The sequence below is a fragment of the Penicillium antarcticum genome (assembly GCF_028974205.1).
Source record: "Penicillium antarcticum strain IBT 31339 chromosome Unknown utg000003l_segment0_segment0, whole genome shotgun sequence".
In the NCBI taxonomy this organism is placed as follows: domain Eukaryota; kingdom Fungi; phylum Ascomycota; class Eurotiomycetes; order Eurotiales; family Aspergillaceae; genus Penicillium; species Penicillium antarcticum.
This window is the reverse complement of record NW_026695301.1, coordinates 1,621,418-1,645,327: the sequence shown is the minus strand read 5'-3', so window position 1 is coordinate 1,645,327 and position 23,910 is coordinate 1,621,418. Positions and strand designations below refer to the sequence as shown.

At 49.9% G+C, this 23,910-nt stretch overlaps 11 protein-coding genes across 11 annotated transcripts; 6 read left to right on the top strand and 5 right to left on the bottom strand.

Annotated features, from left to right (window-relative positions):
• Positions 1-452: 452 nt before the first annotated feature.
• On the bottom strand, positions 453-1,985 carry irs4 (the record flags this gene model as incomplete). Its single annotated transcript, XM_058461388.1, has 1 exon — positions 453-1,985. One exon carries the CDS (start codon positions 1,983-1,985, stop codon positions 453-455), a length of 1,533 nt encoding a protein of 510 aa, XP_058321965.1.
• A 434-nt stretch (positions 1,986-2,419) lies between these two features.
• On the top strand, positions 2,420-2,711 carry N7508_003321 (C2H2-type zinc finger protein; the record flags this gene model as incomplete). Its single annotated transcript, XM_058461387.1, has 2 exons — positions 2,420-2,631; positions 2,678-2,711. The coding sequence occupies 2 exons, from the start codon at positions 2,420-2,422 to the stop codon at positions 2,709-2,711; spliced, it is 246 nt and encodes an 81-aa protein (XP_058321964.1).
• A 593-nt stretch (positions 2,712-3,304) lies between these two features.
• N7508_003320 (uncharacterized protein) lies at positions 3,305-5,735 on the top strand (the record flags this gene model as incomplete). Its single annotated transcript, XM_058461386.1, has 3 exons — positions 3,305-4,219; positions 4,275-4,532; positions 4,581-5,735. 3 exons carry the CDS (start codon positions 3,305-3,307, stop codon positions 5,733-5,735), a joined length of 2,328 nt encoding a protein of 775 aa, XP_058321963.1.
• A 389-nt stretch (positions 5,736-6,124) lies between these two features.
• N7508_003319 (DNA ligase (ATP) DNL4) lies at positions 6,125-9,452 on the top strand (the record flags this gene model as incomplete). The annotated part of the gene is made up of 6 exons (XM_058461385.1): positions 6,125-6,192; positions 6,250-8,360; positions 8,415-8,546; positions 8,601-8,733; positions 8,791-8,896; positions 8,955-9,452. The coding sequence occupies 6 exons, from the start codon at positions 6,125-6,127 to the stop codon at positions 9,450-9,452; spliced, it is 3,048 nt and encodes a 1,015-aa protein (XP_058321962.1).
• A 912-nt stretch (positions 9,453-10,364) lies between these two features.
• N7508_003318 (uncharacterized protein) lies at positions 10,365-11,795 on the bottom strand (the record flags this gene model as incomplete). The annotated part of the gene is made up of 1 exon (XM_058461384.1): positions 10,365-11,795. The coding sequence occupies one exon, from the start codon at positions 11,793-11,795 to the stop codon at positions 10,365-10,367; it is 1,431 nt and encodes a 476-aa protein (XP_058321961.1).
• Positions 11,796-14,061: 2,266 nt separating this feature from the next.
• On the top strand, positions 14,062-16,905 carry N7508_003317 (putative C6 transcription factor (NirA); the record flags this gene model as incomplete). The annotated part of the gene is made up of 5 exons (XM_058461383.1): positions 14,062-14,163; positions 14,223-14,277; positions 14,327-15,275; positions 15,322-15,690; positions 15,747-16,905. Coding segments are annotated over 5 exons (2,634 nt in total), but the record flags the coding sequence as incomplete, so codon positions are not given.
• Positions 16,906-17,352: 447 nt separating this feature from the next.
• N7508_003316 (putative MFS efflux transporter) lies at positions 17,353-18,831 on the bottom strand (the record flags this gene model as incomplete). The annotated part of the gene is made up of 1 exon (XM_058461382.1): positions 17,353-18,831. One exon carries the CDS (start codon positions 18,829-18,831, stop codon positions 17,353-17,355), a length of 1,479 nt encoding a protein of 492 aa, XP_058321959.1.
• Positions 18,832-18,993: 162 nt separating this feature from the next.
• Positions 18,994-19,715, top strand: N7508_003315 (putative eukaryotic translation initiation factor eIF1a-like protein; the record flags this gene model as incomplete). Its single annotated transcript, XM_058461381.1, has 3 exons — positions 18,994-18,998; positions 19,288-19,557; positions 19,613-19,715. 3 exons carry the CDS (start codon positions 18,994-18,996, stop codon positions 19,713-19,715), a joined length of 378 nt encoding a protein of 125 aa, XP_058321958.1.
• Positions 19,716-19,839: 124 nt separating this feature from the next.
• alg3 (dolichyl-P-Man:Man(5)GlcNAc(2)-PP-dolichol alpha-1,3-mannosyltransferase) lies at positions 19,840-21,218 on the bottom strand (the record flags this gene model as incomplete). The annotated part of the gene is made up of 3 exons (XM_058461380.1): positions 19,840-20,436; positions 20,500-21,023; positions 21,092-21,218. The coding sequence occupies 3 exons, from the start codon at positions 21,216-21,218 to the stop codon at positions 19,840-19,842; spliced, it is 1,248 nt and encodes a 415-aa protein (XP_058321957.1).
• Positions 21,219-21,537: 319 nt separating this feature from the next.
• N7508_003313 (uncharacterized protein) lies at positions 21,538-21,963 on the bottom strand (the record flags this gene model as incomplete). The annotated part of the gene is made up of 1 exon (XM_058461379.1): positions 21,538-21,963. The coding sequence occupies one exon, from the start codon at positions 21,961-21,963 to the stop codon at positions 21,538-21,540; it is 426 nt and encodes a 141-aa protein (XP_058321956.1).
• Positions 21,964-22,396: 433 nt separating this feature from the next.
• N7508_003312 (serine/threonine-protein phosphatase) lies at positions 22,397-23,792 on the top strand (the record flags this gene model as incomplete). The annotated part of the gene is made up of 3 exons (XM_058461378.1): positions 22,397-22,413; positions 22,464-23,733; positions 23,790-23,792. 3 exons carry the CDS (start codon positions 22,397-22,399, stop codon positions 23,790-23,792), a joined length of 1,290 nt encoding a protein of 429 aa, XP_058321955.1.
• Positions 23,793-23,910: the final 118 nt, after the last annotated feature.

The window sequence follows — 23,910 nt, the reverse complement described above, 5'->3', positions numbered from 1 at the left end:
AGGTTTCGGGATTTGCTTTCTGTAACTAAGCAGAGCCCACCCCGAATTGGAGATTTGTCAATGCATGCATACCGCTATGGTTTTGAGTGTTGGGACTTTGATATCGGTGTGCGTAATTGTGGGTGTGTCTAACCGGATGTCTGTGGTATATTCAGATTGCATTTACACCAGAAGAGCGAAGGCATACCAAGTGGTAATGTCTGTACAAATGTTACTCATAGTAAACAGTGTGCAATGGCCATGAAATCTCGTAATTTTACTGCCTGAAACATAGTCACGTGCATGCTAGAATGCGATGATGTAGCGATCCAATTTTATTCTTTGATGTGTGGATGAAGAGAGCTTGTGGTGATCGATCAAATTCCAAGTGGGTCTGAGTGTATCCTAATCCGCTTGGCGTAATATTCCCATGAAGGGGGGCGCATTTTCCAATTCGTAAGTGCATGTACATTTCAGGCATGGGCCTTGCCCTTTCCAAGGGGGAGCTTGATGCCCGCTACATGTCGTACACTATCCCAGACACTGTCGGGCACCTTCACGGGCAGTTTGTGTCCCTTCAACTGCTGATCGATCAACCACATTCCAACCACGAATTCTTCTCGAACTAGTAATCCCATATTTTGATGATCCACAAGATCCCACACTTGCTCCAGAATCACGTCCGGGAGCCGACTGCGGGACCAGATCTCGCGGACAACGAGGTTAACTACCATATCCGAGGAATTCGGGGGCCAGCTGCCGTCTCCACACGGGCCGGGGACCCGATCCTCTATGCTGGGGATGAGGAGCCCTTTGTTCGAGGCCCAAACACCTTCATACCGTTTGCGTTCCTTCTCCGTCACTTCGCGTCGCCAGCGCTTACGATCTCCTTCGTGGTGCTTGTGGGGATGCTTGTGAAGGAGGTTTCTGTGTTTGCGATGATCGGCTTCCGTGGCTTTCGGCATGCCGCGGAGTGTCTGTGGCATGCCCTTCGGGGGACTCGGGGTCCTGGATAGATCACTTTTGGGCGAGTGTGCCAGATGTAGAATGGACCGTGCCCTCCGTCGCTGGGGAGGCAGCGGTGGGGGAACCTTGATTGCTGGCGATGCGCGTGATGATGCGAGGGAGGATGCGACAATGGCGTTAGATAGTGCTTCCTCGCTCATTCCGCTGGATTCATTTCTTAAGCTTGATGTGCTAGACTTGTAGGATAATCCCGGTGTTGAGATTGCACCCGGGGTTGAGGGTCGCAGGGGGTTTGGGGGAGCTCCATGACTTCTGACAGACCCTCGTGATGGAGGTAGTCGTGGTGGAAGTCTGGGTTTGGCTTCTTTGGGTGGCACGGAAGAATGCCGCGGCTCGAAAGATGGCAGAGAACTTGCGATGCGAGTATCAGGACCATCTATCGTTATCCTGGATTGTTGAGATGGAGGGCGCTCGTAGCTTGGCACATCATCGGATTCCAATTCGTCCTGTATCATGCGATCCAAAGAGCTGCGTCTCCGAGGCATTGGACGAAGAGGAGTTGGTGATCGCAGCTCCTGCTTCTCTGGCTCGGGGTTGGATGTTCGCATCCTGCTTGCGCTCCGCAACGCGCCCAGCCTGGCAGCTGAAATTGGAGTTACTGGCAGCGGCGCGCTGGGGTCACGCGCAGGGGACCTTGACGCGGCGAGTCGGGCTGCAATTCGCTCAGGACCTGGCGCGAGAGATGAGGCTGAAGGTCGACCTCGCGCGCTCATCGGAGGGGAAAGCGGTCGTGCCGTCAATCTCCCGATCTTGTCCTTTACGGAGCCCACTTCGGGACCAGTGTCGGATCCAGCCGGCTGGTGTACCAACTCATGATTATCCACTTTGCTTGCGAGAGCCGCAGCGAGTGCGGCTGATGGTTTGTTCTTCACGGGTGATGGATCTCTGGAGTGCCGGAAGGCCAAGGTGGCGCCTTGTCGAGCGGCGTCATTGCGGGACATGGCCCGCTGGTTCACGGAAGAAGCGGAATCGCCATTCATGGATCTGAAGTCCCTGCAGCCGTTGGATATGTACACTCTGTTGTTGATGTGATGTGGTCTGGCAGGATGTGGAGCCCGTGCGCGACCGTCCACGTTGTCAACGTCGAACATCGAACGTCCCCTGTACAACTCCCTACTTACTCTACTATTACTACCCTGTACCTTGAATGAATGGACAAATTAGACCAGGAGAGATACTCATACTTTCTGTCATTTACCAGAACATCTACCAATAATATCATCGATCCCCCTCCACTTCTTCCCCCAGATTTAATTAACCGAGGCCGGGGCATTCGCGTTTAAATAGAGGCCAATCGCCAATCACCTCTCGTGACTTTCGTCCAGGGTTCTCCGCATCCTTCAAGGCTCTTTCCCCCTCATTCCTGCAACTTTCAGCTTGCATGGGAATGTTGTCCTTTTGAAGAACTGGAGTCATGCTCTCCGGCAAAGATGCCAGTCCAATTGGACGGGAGATCAGCGAACCCCCAGATGATCAGGAACGAGACGACCTGGGGTCTGGCCACATCCAATGCTCCATTTGTAGTAGCACTTTCCGACGACCGGAGCATCTGAAACGACATTTGCGCAGTCACACCAAGGAGAAACCCTTCGAGTGCGCTCAGTGCGGCCGACACTTTTCTAGGACGTATGAGACTTCTACTGATCCTGACATGAGCCAAACTAACATCTAGGGTTGCAGCGATACTCTCCACCGACACGAACTGAGCCATCACACACCAGGGAGTGAAGGCGGGAAAGATCGCGCTCACCGAATCACCGTCAAAACGTTCCGAGCATGCTTTAGTTGTGCGACAGCACGAGTTCGATGTAGCGGTGGCATACCTTGTAAAAGATGTGACACTCGCACACTTGAATGTCAATATCCAACACAGAGGCGATCCAAAGCGAAAGCCATGAAAGAATCAGACATGCAAGATGCCGAGACAACCAATCACGACAACCCTGAGTCTGCACATACCAAGTTGAACTCTTGTCAAATGAGCCAATTTTCCATCAACCCTCCCAATACAGGCCTGATATCCAAGCCCTCGATCAACACATTCTCTACTGTTGCCAATGATCAAACAAAAAAAATACCTCAAAGCACCCAAAACACTATCACAGTTGCTTCGAACTCTCATTTTTATCTACCAAATGCCGCACAGGGGTCATCTACAACACAACTTCCAATAGGTGTATACCCGAACGGAGATCAAAGTCAAGCATATGGGGATCTATCGAATCCTGGCGCCCCAAAAGCATTCCCAGTCAACCAACCTACCGGTTTAAACCCTGAAATGAGAGGCCTTCAACCAGAAATGACCAATGAAGCAGTTGGCATTGAGATGGCCATGGCCAACAACCCCGAGGTGTCACTCGAATTTGATCCTGCGTTTTTCGACCAGTCCATGCTTTCTACTCTTAATTGGCTGCCCAATGAATTGCTTTCCGGTCCATCGGACCAGTCACAGTCTACCGGTGCCCCGTCGCAATACAATACATCCCTCGGCCAAGGGGCTTATTTCTCTGGGGCAGCATGGCAGCCACCTGTTGTGAGCGCCGGACAAATTAGTCCTTTGCGTCTGGGAAATGTTTCTCAGTCTCCTTCTGTGCATGTTTCCCTGGGAAATAGCATGGAAAGCCCCAATCAATATTCTCACCCTATGAGTGAGACCTCCCCGCATACTGAGACAGTAGACTCTGCCAAACGATCAGCAGACTACTACGTCGATGGTGCTGGAGCCAGACTACCGAAGTATAGAAAAAAGCACACGCCTTGGTCGAGCTCTTCTGTCGAGCCAACCGATATTGGAAGACAACTGCTCTTGGAAGACGGCGAGCATCGATTTAACTTCCCTGTCATCTCCGAGATCAGAACAGATCAAGTGTCAGAAGAAGTGGCACATCTTGCTCAACGAATCGAACCATCTACCTACGATGGAATATATCGACATTTTGTTTTACTTTGCCGCAACGAAAACCCACTCTTTGATACCTTTGAGTCGGATGGTTTTCCTACTGTCGACGAATGCAACTGGTTCATTGCGTTCTTCTTCGATTCCTTCCAGGCTGTTTATCCGATACTACATCTTCCGACTTTCGATCCCAATACTTGCCACTGGCTTTTGACATTGTCAATAGTAGCAGTTGGCTGCCATGTCTCACATATCACTGAGATGGAACAGTGTAGCAGTGGCTTTCATGAACTGATCAGACGGGGAATTTATGTCGAGGTAAGCACATTATATGCGCATATTCTTGCTGTTCACTGATTATTTGATCTCACAGAAGGAAAAAAGTGGCCATCGCCTGGCTTCTCTCGAGCTTTTGCAAGCCATGCTTTTCAATTGCATTGGACTTCTTCACAGTCGAAACGAGCGAGACAAAATCTCAGCTTTGAGCGCCTTTAGTGATTTGGTCACATTGATGAAACGAGATAGGCTATTGGAGCCAATTCCAGTAAACTTCAGCGGCGCCTCACAAGAAGCAGCTTGGATATCTTGGATTCAAGATGAAGTCAAAGGGCGCACAGGATACTGCATATGGGTAAGCCTTCAGATCAAAACATTATAGCATATTACTGACAGGGCTTAGCTTGTGGATTGTACCCTCGCCTATTATTTCGATGACCGACCACTTCTATCCTTAGACGATGGGCAAGCCGCGTTACCTGCCCAGGAGAAAATATGGCAAGCAACATCCGCGGAAAAATGGAAGCAGCTATGGGAAAATTCAACCGGTACCTTAAACCCAGACCCTACAGCCAGCCACAACCTAACACCCCCAGTGAATGAATCCCTCTACGACGCCGTCCATATTCTCTATATTGAAAAGCGTTTAGTCTCAGGAATAGGAGAATTCAGCCACGTCCTCCTAATCCACGCTCTCTACCACAGAATGTGGGAAGTAGGCGACTACTTCCGCCGCCCCCTTTCGTTCTGGAATCCAACAGCAAGAAAGCAATCCCGCGAAACCGCCATCCCAACTGGATCAGTCTGGCTACCAGGAATTCCCTCATACTCCAAATGGCGCAATAGCGCCTGCGACTGCCTCGACATCCTCCACTGGACGGCCAACAGCACAATAGCAAAAGCAGCAGGGCTCGAACACGCAACAGTCCTACACCTCCACTCCGCCCGCCTCTTCCTCCTAGCCCCATTCCGCGAAATGCGCACCCTGGCCATCTCCCTCGCTACCGAGAAACTCCGCTACAGCAAACGCCACCAGTCGCTCGAGTGGCAGTATATCTGGCGCTGGATGAAACACGATCAGTATAAAGCCCGCCTGTCGATTATTCATGCGGGCGTTACGCTCTGGCATGTGCGTCGCTATTCGACAAATGCTTTCCATGAACCCCTCGCGGCATTCATTGCCGTTTTGACTCTGTGGGCGTATGGTTCTTGTCATGCGCATGCATCTCACGAGTCAAGTCCGCATTCGCAGGCCCCGCGCGCTGAGCCGCTTCATGAGCCGAGTTTTATTCATCTTGATCGGCCGTGTGATGATGAGCTTGTGCAGCTGTTTGTTAGAGAGGGCCACGCTATGCGTGGTAATGTTACTGGTGTTGGGGATATTTGTGGGGTCGAGGGTCCTGAGCGGCTTTTGCGTGTTGGCTGTGAGATCCTTTCCGGGTTGACGGCTTGGAGTATTTCGAAGAGGTTTGTGGCTATTTTGACGAGGCTTGCTGACTTGAGCTCTTATCATTCTTCTTGGGAGCAGAGTCGTCGTCAGGAGGGTGAGCAGGTTTGATTTTTTTCTAGATGCTTGTCATGTAAATTAGTTGTTTGCTCTGACTTTTTGTTTGCGATATACCCTCAATAAATGATACATCATTGATTGTCAATGTTCGGTCAGGGGTTATGAGCATCTTTGTATATCAGTCACCGCATGATTCAAATGGTAAACATAAGGCACTCGAAAATGAAAAAAAGAAGAGGGTTTAAAAGAGCTAGCAGAAGAGTGCTCAAATAGAGCCATAACAGTTGATCAAACTGCCCGATACCTCACAGCATGTGTACAGACGTATGGCCTCTGTAGATCTATGCGGCTCTGTGCTTATCTCTTATCGGCTGCAGCCTAAAAACATCCGGGGAACTTCTCCAACTCTCCAACTTCCCAGCTTTCTCCTCTCCTTTAACATGGATTCCGACGAGATCATGGGCTTCCAGCCCCCACAGCCAGATAAATCAGAGGATTTGGATGAAAAGTGAGCTTTCAGATATCAACCGACCAAGCTCCAACAGCTAACTCTCGAATGCGCCAGGTACCCCAACAGACCTCACAATCGAGGTCCAACACTTCCATTCCACGACCTTTACCTCAGTCTCTTCAACCCACTCAATGAAATCAAGAAAAAGCCAACAGGCCCAGCTCCGGCCCATCGGGGACTCGGAACACACGGCAAAAGTGCCACGGGGCTCAACCCATACGAACGTCGGCGCGATGTCATCGAACGCTTCATTTCACGATGGCGCAAAGACGTCGGTGATGACATTTACCCAGCTCTTCGCCTAATTCTTCCTGACAAAGATCGCGACCGACCAATGTACGGAATAAAAGAGAAGATAATTGGAAAGATGCTCGTCAAAATCATGAAGATCACCAAAGAATCAGAAGATGGTTATAACCTCATGAACTGGAAACTCCCCGGCCAAGGAGCAACAGCACGCATGGCAGGCGACTTTGCCGGGCGCTGTTTTGATATTCTCTCGAAGCGGCCTATGCGGACCGAGCCGGGTAATATGACTATCGATGAGGTTAATGAGAAGCTGGATAAGCTGTCTGCTGCGTCGAAGGAAGACGAGCAGTTACCTATCCTGAAAGAGTTTTATCTGCGTATGAATCCTGAAGAGCTTTTGTGGCTTATTCGGATTATCCTTCGGCAGATGAAGGTTGGTGCTACTGAACGGACGCTGTTCAATGTCTGGCATCCCGATGCGGAGAGTCTATTCAGTATCTCGAGTAGTCTGCGTCGGGTATGTTGGGAGCTTCATGATCCTAAGATTCGGCTTGAGGGGGAGGAGCGTGGAATTGCTGTTATGCAATGTTTCCAGCCTCAGCTTGCGCAGTTCCAGATGCATTCGTTTGAGAAAATGATTTCTCGGATGAAGCCTACAGAGGAGGATAATGTTTTCTATATTGAGGAGAAGTTGGATGGAGAACGGATGCAACTGCACATGACGCCCGACGACTCAGTGGAGGGAGGACGGAGATTCGGCTTTTGGTCTCGCAAAGCCAAAGAATACACCTATCTCTATGGGAATGGCATCTATGACGAAAATGGTGCTTTGACAAGGCATCTTAAGGATGCTTTTGTGGATGGTGTGCAGAGTATCATCCTCGACGGCGAGATGATCACTTGGAATCCCGAACAAGATGCCATTGTCCCATTCGGCACTCTCAAAACCGCAGCATTGGCAGAACAGCGCAACCCCTTCTCCAATGGTCCTCGGCCAGTGTTTCGCATTTTTGATATCCTTTATCTCAATGGGCGAGATCTAACGAAATACACACTTCGCGATCGTCGGAATGCATTACAGAAGACCGTCCGATCTGTCCACCGCCGTTTTGAAATACATCCCTATCAAGAAGCGACTACAACTGCAGAGATCGAAACAGCGCTGCGAACCGTCGTTGCGGAGGCATCGGAAGGTCTCGTTCTAAAGAACCCTCGCTCTCCATACCGGCTCAACGAGCGCCACGATGACTGGATGAAGGTCAAGCCAGAATACATGACTGAATTTGGAGAATCACTCGATGTGGTTGTAATTGGCGGATACTACGGCTCGGGCCATCGTGGAGGCGCCCTATCCAGCTTCCTCTGCGGACTACGAGTAGATGAAACTGCCGTTGGATCAGAACCAGAATCCATGAGATGCTGGTCCTTCTGCAAAGTTGGTGGTGGATTTACCGCAGCTGATTATCAAGAACTCCGTCACCATACAGACGGCAAATGGAAAGAATGGGATGTGAAAAAGCCACCGACTGAGTATATCGAATTGGCTGGCGGGGACGCCCAGATCGAACGTCCTGACATGTGGATCAAGCCCTCCGACTCTATTGTGCTGTGCGTGAAAGCTGCGTCTGTGGCAGTTAGTCCGACATTCCGCATGGGATTGACATTGCGTTTCCCTCGCTTCAAGAAATTGCGGAAGGATAAGGATTGGAAGAGTGCTCTTTCTGTTCAGGGATTCCTTGATCTCAAGTCTAATGCAGAGCAAGAACATAAGGAGAAAGAGTTCTCTGTGGACAATTCTCGGAGGAAGCGAGTGAAGAGAACTACTAAGAAGCCGATGACTGTTGCAGGACATGATGAGAAGGTTAACTTGCAGGACCTTGGTCCTTCTGGGCATGTGTTTGATGGACTCAATTTCTGTACGGGTCTTCATTGACTTCGTTCTAGTCGTGCCATACTAACCTATCTACTAGTCATCATGAGCGAGTCAACTGTCCCGGAAAAGAAGACAAAGCCTCAGCTGGAACAACTCGTGAAAGCTAATGGTGGCAAGATCTATCAGACCAAGGCAGCCGCGGCAGATATGATCTGTGTCGCCGAACGAAGTGAGACTCAAGTGAAACAGTATAAGCAAGTATATACTGACACGCTTTATACAGGAACCGTCAAAGTAGCTTCCTTACAAAAGAGTGGAGATCAAAACATCATTCGACCATCCTGGCTTCTAGATTGTGTCAAGCAAAATGAGAGAGATGCAGGCTTGCCCGACTTCCTCTTGCCATTAGAGCCCAGGTATGTCTCGGCAACAGCCATGAAACATTAGTAAACAAATTTTAACAAGTTTGATAGACACATGTTCTTCACAATGAAAGACCAGGAAGCAGAGATCGCAACAAACGTCGACAAATACATGGACAGCTATGCCCGCGATACAAGTGTCGATGAGCTAAGAGAGGTATGACTCCATCTAGAATTCTTCGAGGGACTTGACTAACAACTACCCACCCATGCAGATCTTTAGCCAAATGAATAAAACCCAAGACGAACCCAACGGCTCGCTCGATCAAACCACCATCCAAAGAATTGAATCCCAGATCCAAGATAAAATAAATGCGGGCTACACAGCACCGCGCGGCTGGCTCTTCCGAGACCTCAACCTTTTCTTTTACACTCAACCCAACGAAGACAGCGGCGAGAAAGAGAAAAGAAAAGAAGACCTTCGTATATGCCTCGCTCAGAATACAGCCCGATTTGCAGGTGCTGGAAGTGCCGCTTCATTAAAGGATTCGGGAATAACGCATGTTGTGGTTGACACCAAGTCTTCACTCTCAGTAGATGTCTCTTCCATTCGGAAGTCCCTGGCTGAGAGTCTAGGTAAGAAACTACCGCATGTTGTCAGTGTTGAGTGGGTTGAGGAGTGTTGGAAGAATGGGACTTTGTTGGATGAAGAGAGTAAGTTTGACCACCCTTTTCTTCTTGTTTATCTCTTACCCAAGAGGTGCTCCAAGTAACTTTTTTAACATATTGTATCATTGTAGGATTCCAAGTTCGGTGATGCGAAGATAATTGATAGAGACATGAGACATAGATCATTTGACAAATGAATATACGAGGCCCAGCTAGTGTAGCGCCCAATCTGGTCGCCTCAAAAAAGAATGTGCATCTGTGATAGGAAATGGTGGCACTAGTGTAGTATTAAATGTTTTGAACATGCAACCCTTTTATGCATTGTTTAGGCCACGGTTCCCAACGCCTAGCCCGCGACCAGCCCATGTATCGCCAAGAAAGTGGTAAGTTAAAGATGTCCGGCCGAAACCTCTAGGTGATTCTTGGCAGTATTGTATTGAAACAAAAAAAAGGAGGGAAATTCTACTGTATATTTCTCTATTCGAACTAGAACCAACCCTCTTGGAACGGATTTTGTTGAGTGTAGCCGACGATTTCCGGCGTGACCCGTTCACTTGCTCTTTACTACAGGACGTGGTCACACTAGACAAAGGGCATGGCTGTGAACCCCGTGACCGTGAATAGGCTTTACGGTAAAAGATCAGAGGCTCATCAAGCCACGCGGGGTGATCTCATGGGCTGTACGATGATATCATGTCACAGATTGACGGTCGAATTAGATTTATGGTATACCTAGCTTAATCGACAGGATACATAAAAGTATGTTGAAATGAGTTTATGATTTGTTTAAATTTATGCCTAGGGTGATCAAGTGATCAATCAAAGGAAAAAAGGAGGGGTATGTAACAAAAGAAAGAAAAGTGTCGACCAGGACACGCTTATCCAGGTCCAGGTCCAACGCCACGCTTATAGAGAATCATCCAAGGGAAAGAAAAGGGGTGAGGTATATGCACGGGTTAGGTGGCCCAAAGGGAACTCCTGCGCTCTGCGCTAGGGTTGTCCAAAAGGTCTAGGGTCTAGGCTGAGACACCCACCCAACGAGACGGGACAGTGTCATTGTCATCACCGTCTTCGTATTGGCCTGACAGGCGGTTGTTGGCTTTCCGCGCTGGAAGCCAGATGCGAGCGCGAGTAGGAATGTCATCGCGGAGTTTGCCGCAGCGGCGCATGTTCATTTCCAAGACGACCACACGGAGGAAATTACTGTTCTCGCGAGGCTCACGCTGGCGTGACATTGAAGGGACTTCCGGGTCGAATGTGAACCGCTTATCACGGCTGGCAATGTGGAAATTGTTTCGACGGTGGCTACGGCCGCCGGTTCGGCGGTACGTCTGCATTTGGATCGAGACGGGGCATGCACTGGCGGCCTCGGGTGTTTCATGAGGGTGATCGTGATAGACATACATCTCAGCCGGGGACATAGGGGTCGGGTTGAGGTATCTTCGCAATGCTGGTGATGGCGTTTCCTGCATGGGAAGTGGGCGGCGGTCATCGGTCAACTCCGGGGCGATGGTAAAGAGAGACCGAGTGAGGAAGTCCTCTGGCTGAACGGAGGGTGTGGCAAATGTCGAGACTGAGTGCGCAGCGGATTTGATAGCCCGTAATGATGCAGTCAAATTGGACTTGAAAGTAGACCCGAGACGTGGGAAAGAACCGAACGAGGCAGATCGCTTCGTGGGGGCTGAGTCGGGTGAGACCGGCTCATTGTCATCTTTGATTTCAATGACTTCACAGTCATCAAGATCCGTTTCAAGGAGAGGATGGTCAGAAGCACACTCCTCGGAGTGGAAGTAGCGAAGCTGTCGCCTTTCCAGTGGGCTTTTCTGGCTACCCGGTGTGGGTGGCAGAGGTAGGCTAGGCGGCGATGCGAGGCCGTGTTCTAACGAGGGCATTGAATCGCTTGATATTGATCTCAGTGACAACGGACTTTCTTGCTCGGACTCGTTGCCCAGAAGTTTGTCATCTTCATCAGGTGGGCTGAGAAGGATGTCCAGAGGGGAGTTGCTGGTTCCATCGAGGAAGTGATCTTTGGATCGGACATTTTCCCTCAGCATCCGGTTGAAGTCCTCAACATGGTTGCCGCGCAGAAGTTTCCTTGGCCTGCGAGTAGACCAGTTTCGTCGTGGAACGGGGATGGCCGTCGCATCTAGCATGGAAGTGAATGACGTAGGTATGTGGCGTTCATTAGATGAGCTGGATGACGATCGACGAGAAACTTCGGATGTTTTCGAAAGAGCTCGAGACCGGCTGCCTTGACGTGCTGGCATTGTCCGCGAGCCTCGCTTTGGAGGAATCACCACCGGGTTGGTGCTTGTTGATCTGCGGGCCTCAGTCTTTGTGGCGGGGCGATGGCCGGGGTACTCCGAAGAAGGATACGGTTTCATGCTAGACTGGAAAGACTTCTGCGGCTGTGCCGAGGTGAACATGAATGCTCTAGGGACCATCATTTTATACCGATGTCACCCGGAGTGCACAGTACAGGTCGAGGCCTTTGCCGGATGAGGCACTCTGGTCGAGTGTCTGAGCGAGATACATGGATGGAGGGAGGAATGGTGGGATATTGAAATCTCCCGTCGCGATATCAGACGGGAGACGAGTAGCCAATCCGAATGTGGGTTGGGTTGGCCGAGGAAAGTGATGCAAAGCGGATGGGCAGCCGTGAGACAAGGGTATGCAGGGACGCACGCGACCTGATAAGCTGATAGGGCGATAAGAGAGGATGAAGAGGAGGAGATGAAGAGATGAGGAGATGGAGGTTGAAGTGTTGAGGAGAGGAGCTTGGAGAATAGAGGGAGTATGAAGAGAGTAGAAGAAGGGATTGAGGTAGATATGAAGGGAATAGCCCAGGGCAGATAAGGGCGGGTAAGGGTGATCTCAGCCAGGCCGTATTGGGCAGGTAAGGATCACGGGGAACTCGGATGACCGTATTTTACCAAATTACCGCTAAAATGATTGGGCAGGACTACAATGCCGTGTTCCGGTATGGTTCACCGTATACAATTCCCATTACTCATGGAACATTCCGCCGGTGGAGTCCGGAACACTGTGGGATTTGCCTATTTTTTCCTCTTTTTTTCGTTATTTTGCTAGATTGCGCAGTTTTACCTATTTTTATCAATGTTTCTGACACGTAGACTTACATTGTAAGATTTCCAATTGAATCCAATGCATATGAACCACTAACATATGACTCATTATATCATACTTATCCATGTACACTTGTACACTTGTACATGCACCTATACACTTAGCCGCGATCGTGTGTTGAACTCGGGTGGGCCCTTTAAGGTTGCTGTTAGTGCGGTGCCGGCAGATGCACACCGTTCTCCCCAGAAAATGGAAGAATTTTCTTCAAAGGGGTTTATTCACAAGATCATGGCACTATACATGTCTATTCATCCTTATCTCTATAATATCCAAAAAAGTAATGATAAATATGTCACATTGATAGATCGTCAGGAACCCCAACGGACTCCCTTCCCCCGGCTACTTTGATTATAAATGAAATGCGGGTGGCTGCAGATAACCAAAAGAGTAAGTCGAGACGTGGCTAGTGGGCCTTAGCGAGTGTGCGGTGAACCCCTATTCTCACTATATTTCTCGCCCTATGTTCTCGTGGCGTTTTGGCTTAGATTGCAGCCTAACTAGGAAGGAAAATAACAAAACAAGAGATTTGGTCTTAAGTGACTGATAAAGCCTAGGTTCTAACGAGTCTGTATATCAAGAATGACCTAGACTATCAACCATGAAATAAAGAATAACAAGGTATAAGAGACCCACAAAATTCCGCACAATATTCTAGTTTGACAGGCAATCTCACAGGGGATCAAAACAATACTGTAATGTAAAGTAGATCCTCTTGGCTTAGAAGAAAATTCCTAAAAAGCAAAACTCGAGAGGCTGGTGAGCCTTTACAACAAGTCACCGCCATAAGCGAAGATAATTGCGGTGAACTGCAGTTTCAGCATTTTTGTGCGCGAGTGGATACAGAGCAGGATTAGGCCTAGTCACGTGTTGTTTTTGACTGTATTACGAGTCTTCATTGTAACCCCGTCTCCGCAAGGGTAAATTCGGAGGAAAATACTATCCAGACAATTGAGATAATCCATTGTCCTTGAGTTACTCTTACTCTTACAGTAGTGATTATGTTTGTAAATCCAATAAGTGACTAAAAACTGAGTACTATAAACTAGACCACGTTCACCTGAGCAGGCTGGCACGTGAGATGACTAATGATCTTATCGAGCGCCCGCATCACATCTGAACAGCCATCCAGAGGCCTGCGATAGCATTTTGCATCGTTGCTCGCATCCAATCAATTCCAGTGTATCTCCAACTTCTCACTGCCGGAGCTCTGAATCCGATTATACATCTACCCCCGCCTCCACTGCGGGTCAAAATCGTGGGGTTGAATCAATCCTCATTATCAACCGGCCTGTGTAGATCATAGGTACGACATTCCCCATGCCAAGCACTTTCAACTTGTCGTCTGCCTCTGCAGATAACTTCTGCGATTTTCAGGAGCCATGGGCTAACCTCCTGCCAGGGCCATTGCATTACATCCGGCAAACTGTGATATCTGACTCATAGCATGAACCCCGGAAGATGGATGTAGCATGCATGGCGAGAATTGGACCAGTAATCGCCAGACACGAGGCTAAGCATGCGATGTGATCCCGCGGAGAAACATCCATCTACCAATAAATCCCTAGTCACGCCTATCAAACTATTGAAATTATGAGCGAACGTGCCCAACCGTCTAAAAGACGGTGCGTTAGCACTGCTTGTGTTGCTTGTCGCAGGAGAAAATCCAAGGTAGGGCTTTTACTTCCAACCTGGTTCGACGCCACATTTCTAACTTAACCTATGTGCAGTGTGATGGGAACTTGCCCAGTTGTGCAGCTTGCTCGTCGGTCTATCATACGCCATGTATGTATCTTCCAAGAGAACATATAGCACCAGCCCTAATAGTTGATAGGTGTCTATGATCCCAACTCGGATCATCGTCGTAAGGGTGTATACAAGAAAGATACCGACACCCTGAGAACTAAAAACACTACCCTCCACACGTTGATCCAGGCAATCTTAAACTATGACGAAGCAGATGCCTTCGACCTAGTCCGCCAGATCCGATCTTGTGATGACCTGGAAGAGGTAGCAAACTCAGTGGTTGCCCAAGAAAAGGGGCTTTTGTCTGCGTCTCAAGCAACAAGAGAGTCAGTGAGCGATGAGACTGAGAATAGTGTTGAGATCGACCAGTTCGAGTCAGAGCTCGCAGGTAAAATGAGCGAACTAATGCTCGATGGTTCTCGCAAATTTATTGGTGGAACCTCAAACCTCATATTTCTGCCCTCGGAGCTGCATGAATCAATATCAACCCCTCTCGATGTGGATCAGGTACACACCGTGAGCCGATGGACCGAAGTTACGAATGATGACTCGTTGATCAGTCATTTGATGACTATGTACTTCACATGGCATTATCCTTTCTTCACGATCCTTTCCAAGGATCTATTCTACCGAGATTATATCCGCGGAATTTCCAGCTCATACTGTTCTGCACTGCTAGTCAATGCCATGCTGGCCCTTGGTTGTCATTTTAGCTCATGGCAAGGTGCATTTGATGATACCCAGAATCTGGCAACCGCAGGAAACAATTTCTTCAAAGAAGCCAAGCGGCTAGTCTTGGAGAACGACGAGCATGAGAACGCAAAGCTTTGCACCGTCCAGGCCTTTGCTCTCATGTCTGTCCGAGAAGCAGGATGTGGCCGCGAAGGAAAGGGCTGGGTCTATAGTGGCCTTAGTTTTCGCATGGCATTTGATCTTGGACTGAATCTCGACTCAAAGAACCTCGGATCACACAACCTGAGCGACGAAGAAATTGATGCTCGACGTATCACTTTTTGGGGATGCTATCTAATCGACAAGTAGGTTTCCTCTCCCACGTCTCAATCCCAAACTAATAACAGACAGATGCTGGTCAAATTACCTTGGTCGTCAGCCACAATTAACCTCTGCCACCACTAATGTGCCCAAATTCGATGTCTTCCCGCTAGAGGAAACAGAGCTTTGGTCGCCGTATACTGATTCTGGCGTGAGCCCCCAGCATACGCAGGCATCTAGAACTAGGGCTGTGGCGTTGCAGATTTCCAAGCTGTGTGAGATCAGTGGTGATCTATTGGTATTATTCTACCACCCAGCTGAACTGGAGAAGTTCCAGCCCAAGCAGTCGGAATTAAAGAAATTGAGCGACGTCCACACTCGACTTGAGGCATGGAAGAAGGAATTGCCCAAAGAACTGGAAGCGAGAGACGGACAACTACCTCAAGTGCTTGTCATGCAGTAAGCTTACTAACAGTCCACGGATAACCCATGCCATCTTACTAATTTTTGTCCAGCATGTTCTACCAACTCCTGATCATTCATCTATACCGTCCCTTCTTGAAGTATACCAAGGCCAACACACCCCTCCCATCTCACGTCTCCCCTCGCAAAATATGCACACAGGCCGCTGCAGCTGTATCCAAGCTCATGCGCGTCTACAAACGCAGCTACGGCCTCAAGCAAATCTGTAACATCGCAGTCTACATCGCACACACAGCATGCACAATCCACCTTCTCAACCTCCCCGACAAAAACGCTCAAAGAGACGTAATCCATGGCCTCAAGAACCTTGAAGAGATGGCCGAAGGCTGGCTCTGCGCCAGACGCACACTCCGCATCCTCGACATATCAGCCAACAAATGGCAAGTAACTCTCCCACCGGAAGCAACATCGATCTTCGAACGAACTCACACAAAATGGGGCTCATGGGGCTCTTGGGACCAAGCAAACTCACCATCCGCATCAGACGATTCCTCCCCAATGGCTACATCAGCAACCTTCCAACCAGCCACAAGCCCAAGCAGATTCACAGCTGGGCCACCCCAATATCAATCCCGACGCAAGGCTGATCCATCATCTCTTCCCGCAAACATCAACACAAACACAAACACAAATCCTGTCAGCATGGTCGGTCCGACATCACTCAGCTCGCAATACGCATCTACATCTTCAGTCCCACTATCTTTCCCATCAATGGCAGCACACCCCTCTCTAGCACCACAACCCCAAAGACCAGAGTTCGCCCCTCCAGAACCGACATATCTGTGTCCATCAGTCACATACCAATTCCCTGCTATGACAGCTAATGCGCCCTCCCCATCATCCCCTCATCAAACATGGTATGATGGCGTCGGTACTCAAATACAAGGGCAGAATACAACGCCTGCCTCTACTGCATCACCCGTTTCTGGATATGATGGTACGGAAAATCTAGTTGAGGAAAGTCATGATTGGTGGTCTAGGAATGCGGCTATTTATAATAATATGGGGGTGGATGGGTGGGGTGGGGCTTGGAGTTCTCCTGGTCAGGTTCAGGGTCAAAGCCAAGGTCAAGGTCAGCCTTCTGGTCCTGGTCTTCATCCTGACCAGCAGCCGAGGGTCTCCATTAGTATGTCTGCCGTTGGATCTCCCGTTGAGTCTGGGACTCCTTGTTATGAGGATCGGTGGCCGTGATTTTTGTGTTTTTTATCTTGGGGTTTATGTGTCAACGTTTCATCTTTGGTCATTTGGTCTTTTGTTTTGCGATACCACCAATTGGGAGGGGTTGTTGTGTTTTGGCGATGTACAATTATATATATATTGCTTGTCTTACGAGCTAGAGATGGAATCATTTGAGGCAACATAATTCATGACTTTCAGTGCCTGAATCTGAACAGTTTCTTAGGCTCGCTGAACTTCGAATTTATATCCACTCATACGAGGTCTAAATAGTTCATCCTTTCGCAACCCCCAGCTTAAATCTAGATGACCAACCCTAGGCACTTGAAAATGACCAAAAAATGTATCAAATAGTTACTACATAAGTGTTCATTTAGAAACTTTATAGCACTGTGGACAGATACATGGCCCCTGTTGTATTTCGCACCTCCAACCATTCATACTCCCGGAGCTACCGCACAATCACTCAGTCCTCTTCATGATCTTAGGCAAAAGCAACCAACTAGTAGCCATAACCCCATAAAGCCCAATACAAATAGGATGCAAAACCATAGTACCAACATTCTGCGCAAGGATACCAGTGAAGAAAGGCGAAACAGCACCACCACTACTCCCAAGCGCAGAAACAAAACTCAAACTAGACATATGCATATTCCTCGGAACAAGCTTTGTAAAAACAGACGTCGCACATGGATAAACAGCCCCGAGCAACAAACCAAGAATAGCAACAGAAACGGCCTCACCAATGACATTCGGAATAAGCCATGTAAGCAACTGGAACGCCACAGCACCGGCTATCATGCCCACGACAGCGATCTTCTCACCGAGCTTCGAGGCCGGGTGTGTGAGTAGGAATCGGCCTACTGTGATGCCCGCCCAGAATCCGGCACTGACGTAGCCTACTCGTGTGGGATCACCCTTTCGGTAGCTGATTAGGAATGAGACGACCCAGCCTGAGACGGAGACTTCGGCGCCTTGGTAGGCGAATATGAATAGGGCACCTAGGAGGGTTGTGCGGTCCCGTAGGGATTTCTTCAGAACCGTTGCTCGGGATAGCGGCTCTGTTTCTGAGGCTGTGATGTTACCTGCTCGAAGGGCAACCTGTGCTTCAGCCGAGGCGTCGTCTTCGAATTTCCAGAAAGCCCACATAGCGAAGAGCAGATTGATAGCGGCAACAGCCAATGTAATCGCATAGAAGAACGACCACCTTATTCCCGCGGAGACCATCGCAGTAGCGAACAATGGAGCAACGATACCCCCAATACCATAAGACCCCGTGAAAAATCCCAGCGCAGTCGTTGCGTCAGCCAGATTGGCACAGTAGACATTACTCAGTGCGAGACTAAGCGCCATCCCGAAACCAAGGAAGAAGAAACATGCCACGACAGCCGGGAAAGGCGGTTCACAGACGATAACAATATAGCCTGCGATTTGCAATGCCAGGGCGAAGGCATAACTTTTTGCGCGGCCGAACTTAGCCTCAATTGAGTGCGTGAAAGGCGCTGCTAGGATAAAGCCGAAAGCGTTCGTTACGAAGATTAGGGAGACGATTGCGTAGCCTATTGAGTAGTGTTTTTCGATGTAGGGAATTAGGGCTCCGGGCGCGCTATCGTTCATGCCGTTTCCTAGGCTCATGAGGCAGACGCTTAGGAGTCGCCATTTTGTTTTCCAAGTGCTTGCTGTTCGGTCTGGGGCCCATTCTGCTGGATTGGGTCCGGGGTCCGGTGCAATGTGTTGTTCTAGTTCGCTTGGAGTTGGAGAGGGTGGCCTTGTGACATTCTCAATTATGTATGGGTTGGTATTGGCTGGTTGAATTGTGTTTAGCTCGAATCCCGGTTGGACTTTGGTGCTTTGTCTGTTGCTGTGCACTGCTGGTGGCGGGCTGGTGATTCGAGATGTGCTCTCAATCTCGAGGAATGCGTTGAAACCCGAGGTCGCCATTCTTGAGAATGTTGATATGGTCAGGAGCAGCGAAGGAGGGATAGAAGAAAATATTTCGTCCTACGGAATCCGTAGGGGCTCTTTATTTGGGTTAGCTGGATGCTCTAGGGTATTTCTAATCAGCCCTGCAGTCTTTGGAAACCAAATTCCGCATGTCCTAACATGAGGTGTCCGGCTGAATTGAACATGTACAGACACTTCGTGTGCTACTAGAATCAATGACTTTTATCACCAGAAAGAAGAAATGAAGCAAAAGAAGGACCTTTGTAGTTTATACTCCGAAGTTGCGGGCGAGAAGTCCCCCCCCCCCGCCGATAAGCTCAAATTTCCGAAATTCTTCTCCCACTGCACTCAACACCACAACTACACCAATCGTCTCTACATTCCCCTTCTTTACCACAATATACCAATTGAAAATGGGTCCCCCGCGCAGAAAGATGCTGGCAACAGCTGAAGGAACCCTCACCCCCCCGATTCCCTCACGGACACCCAACAAATCGTGCGCGCAATCAAAGCCACCGGAAACAACATCTACCTGATCGAACACACGGACAAGAGCCAAGTACTCGTCGAATTGCCTGCCCGGTTCCGCTCTACTATCTGGATCAAGCGTGGCTCGTATGTCGTTGTCGATACTCAGGGACAGGAGGAGCGGGATAATAAAATTCGCGGGGAGATTGTCAACGTGGTGAGGGATGAGAAGGCTTGGAGGAAGGCTCCTTTCTGGTATGTCCTCTGATGTGAAAGATCCCAAGGGGCATTGTGCTAATTGGTGATATAGGCCTAAGGAGTTTGTGAAACAGCCTGCTCAAGTCGCTGCCGACTCTGACGAGGAAGAGTCTCGTGTTGGTCAGATGCCTTCTTCCTCGGACGAGTCCGAATGAATTGCACGATGGTATCCGCGCATTGGCTTGGCTTGGCCGCTGTGGTTACAATGGGTATTTAAGGTACCAAGGCCGGTTCTAAACTCTGTGTGCCTCGGCTATGAACCGAGGCCGGGATTCTTCTTCATTGGGCTCGCGCCTTGCGGCGGCCGCTCTTATCACTCTTCCCATCTGCCTCGCCTAACCCATTGAAATATACACCAATTATTTGAACCGCAAGCGACAACACCACAATCGCCGAGCTTGCGCTGGAGCTAGGGAAAACGTTCCACGCCCATTCCTGCAGCGCCCACACGACATATATCAAAACAGGATGCAGACCTGCGCGCCATAGCAGGAACGGAGTGGTCCACGCGAGATACGCAAAGAATTGATAATGTAGGGACCTGGCACAGACCAAGCCTATGGCCAGTGAGCTCAACATCACGGTCATGATGAATGATTTTGACAGGAGGGCTGTCTGCTGGCGTCCTTGGAGAGTATCTTGAAGGAAGTGGAACATGTTCACGCCGGATGGTTTCAGCCATGTTCCGACGAAGATAGCCAACAAGGATATATGCAGTACTAGCAGACCCAATGAGAATTCCCTCGACAGGAAGGTTTCTTCGCCTACGAAGCGCCAGTTGACTGTCCATTTGAATAGGAATTGTCGAGATAGCTCGAATGCTCGAGAGAGGTAACCCGTAGCGTTTGCTTGGAGGAAAGGGATTGCGAGGAGGACCTGTATTTTTCTGTGTTAGCTAATGGTTCAGTGTGCAATTGGTATAGTGAATACAAAACTAACCTGGATAAGCACCGCGATAGCCCCGAGAGAGATACTCCGCGCCAATCCCAAGCTGAGAAGAGTAAGAACCGCAATGGCCGGCACAAACAACACAAGCGTCATTTTGATGGCCACGCCGAATGACCATACTGCAATTCCAGCCGTCCACTTGTGTCGCAGACACAAGTAGATAGCAACCCACATAGCAAACGCAGCAACGCCATCATTGAACATGCGCAAGACGAAGATACTATGCAGCCGTTTCGACAGCGCAAGCAGCGGGAAGACATACGGAGGCGCTCCGGTCTCCCTGTAGCAGGCGACAACAACAATCAGCGTAGCCAGATAGAGCACGGCGAACAGTGCTTGGCCGAGGAGAATATCGCGACCTCCATCTGTGAGGTGGAAGAGGAGTGTGTAGATGTATACGTGGGCGGCGGGGTAGACCAGCGGGCCTGTCGAGCCTTTGATTAGGGTGTAGTCACGTTCTCCGGAGATGTATAGTGAAATCTGTTGCATGTATGTTGTCCAGTCGATCTCAGTGTCTGTGGGTAGGGTCGTGGTTAGCTTGATTGTACTTTGCGATGGACGCGACGGCTGGACGCAGTCTTACAGGCAACCTTCCAGATGACGAGGGCACAAAGAAATGCGTCGCCGAGGATTAGGAGTGGTGCTATCCATCGTGTGTGTCTTTGGTTGGTGAGGACGTCGTAGGCGAAGCTTTTGGCTGTTAACGCCATGGCGAGATGTTGACGGGGGAATGTTCAAGGTGGCCGGAGTTAGTCCGCTAGTATACGTACGCTTGTTGAGCAATGTACATTTGGGGAACAGAGTTGTCTAGTATATCATTTTTAACTGATTTTCTGTCTATTTTCGATAGTGTTATTGTTTTATACATCTCACTGTACATAGAGAATAAATCGGTCTAGCTCGGGACCTCGAGCATGTTTTTCCCTCCAATGTCCGCCAATCCAATCGAATCAATCCGCACTGTCACAGTCCATGGTATCATTAAACAAGGCAAGAAACAAAATGCAAAAGTCAGGGAGTGTGGTGCCATCATCGATCTCCCTCCGACATGCCAGTGGCTTGGACATTTCCTTGAACATCACGGAATCCAAGCAATTGGCCTAGCACACCATTTGGCTTGGGAACAGGGCATTCCCGATTGATGTGTGAAAGTGTTTCAGCTTCCTCTTGCATTTGAAGGAAGGTCGAGACCTCCTCGTCGACCGGACCGGCTGGTGTCGGAAGACCCGGGCGACCGGTCTCAGGGTCCATTTCGACCTCCTTCCGCCTTCTGCGTCTGATCCGTGGTGCTTGTTGCCCGTCGGCTGTGATGGTCATTTCTGAATCGGCAAAGGTGCGTCGTGGGGCCGGGCAGGGGAAGACGTGCGGCACGCCGACCACGACTAGGGATGCGAGCAGGGTGCCGGCGAAGAGGCCCATCGTCGACCGAGACTTAGGATGAAGATAAGGAGGCATTGTGTAGGTGGTAGAAGGGGTGCCGATGACGAGTATCGAGGGGAATTGGAAGTGAGGTGGGCGTGGCCAGGTGTTGTAATTTTTTCAGGCCATCGGAGGACCTCGGTATATAGGTGTAGTCGAATAGCGGAAGAGGCCAAAAGGAGGACAATTGGCAATTAGAGCGGATTTCTTCAGATTGACCAACATATAAGGGTGTCAATGGAGGTGGTGAGACTAGAAGAAGAAAAGAGACAGCGCAGGCATCTAATCTTATCTGGGGCCCGCGTGATTGGATGTTCCGCTTCAAGTCTCTTCTCTGCGCGACGATGTGTCTTTCAAGCTCCGATTGAGCCCATTTGATTTCTTGTTTTGCGAGGGGGTTTTTATTTTCTGATACCCAATCTAACTCCCCTCCTCCGCTCCGCTCCTTCATCCCTCCATCCTTAACAAGATGGGCGACCTGGACCGGTATGCCTCGCCCGTGTCTCATCGTTGATCCCACTAACTGTGTCTGACAGGGCGATCGAGCAGCTGCGGGCCTGCCGCCTGATCCCCGAAAGCCAAGTTCGCGAACTGTGCTACAAAGCGCGCGAGCTCCTGATCGAAGAAGGCAATGTCGTCTCCGTCGACGCGCCCGTCACCATCTGCGGTGACATCCACGGCCAGTTCCACGACCTGATGGAACTATTCCGCGTCGGCGGCGACGTCCCCGACACAAACTATCTATTCATGGGCGACTTTGTCGACCGAGGCTTCTACTCTCTCGAATCCTTCCTCTTACTACTCTGCCTGAAAGTCCGATACCCCGACCGCATGACCCTGATCCGCGGCAACCACGAGTCACGCCAAATCACAACCGTATACGGCTTCTACGATGAATGTATCCGGAAATACGGTAGCGCCAATGTCTGGCGCTACTGCTGCGAGGTCTTCGATTACCTGGCCCTGGGCGCGATCGTCCTCGGCGCGAGCTCAGAGCTCGAACCCACCGCATCTAACATCCCACAATCCTCAATGCCCATCGACGACAGCGAGCTAGAAACAGAAGTGCTCAACTCTAGAGGCGAGGTTACCGGAAGTACTTACCGCCCCCGCCAGCGTTCTTCCTCCGACGCATCTACAGACTCCCGAAACATTTCCCCGCCACGCGACATCTCCGCCGCTCCAGGTCAAGCTGGCGCGCCGTCGCGAACAGGTGCTCCAGGGACAGGTGCAAGTAGCGATGGAAATGGAAGTGCCACGACCAGCCAGACCGGCGCGGTACTTTGCGTGCACGGTGGACTATCACCGCTCATCGACTCCGTCGACAAGATTCGATTGATCGATCGCAAGCAAGAAGTGCCGCATGAAGGTGCCATGTGTGATCTTCTCTGGTCTGACCCGGATGAGATCGAAGGTTGGGGTCTGAGTCCTCGTGGAGCTGGCTTCCTCTTTGGTGGTGATATTGTTAAGCAATTCAACCATCTCAACGGACTCTCTCTTGTTGCGCGTGCCCACCAGCTTGTCATGGAGGGTTATAAGGAGATGTTTGATGGTGGTATCGTGACTGTTTGGTCTGCGCCGAACTACTGCTACCGATGCGGTAACGTTGCTGCTATCCTCGAACTTGGCGAAGACGCTAGCGGTGGCGGAACTGTTGCTCGCAGTAACGGTGAATATGGCCGGAGCAATGGACTCGCTGCGCAGAATAGAGTAGTCAGTCCTGGAAGGAGGTACCGTGTCTTTGAGGCTGCGGCACAGGACACAAGGGGTATGCCTGCAAAGAAACCCGTCGCTGATTATTTCTTGGTAAGTTTCCCTTGCTTCCTTTCTATCAGCTGGTTGCCCTAACTAACATCGTCTAGTGATACCACCGAATGCACTCTCTTTTTTCGTTTTATAGGGTTCTCTTGGAAGCAGCATTTTGCGTCTTGGTGTTGGTATGTGATGATAATTAATGATCATCTATGAATATTTTGATACTCG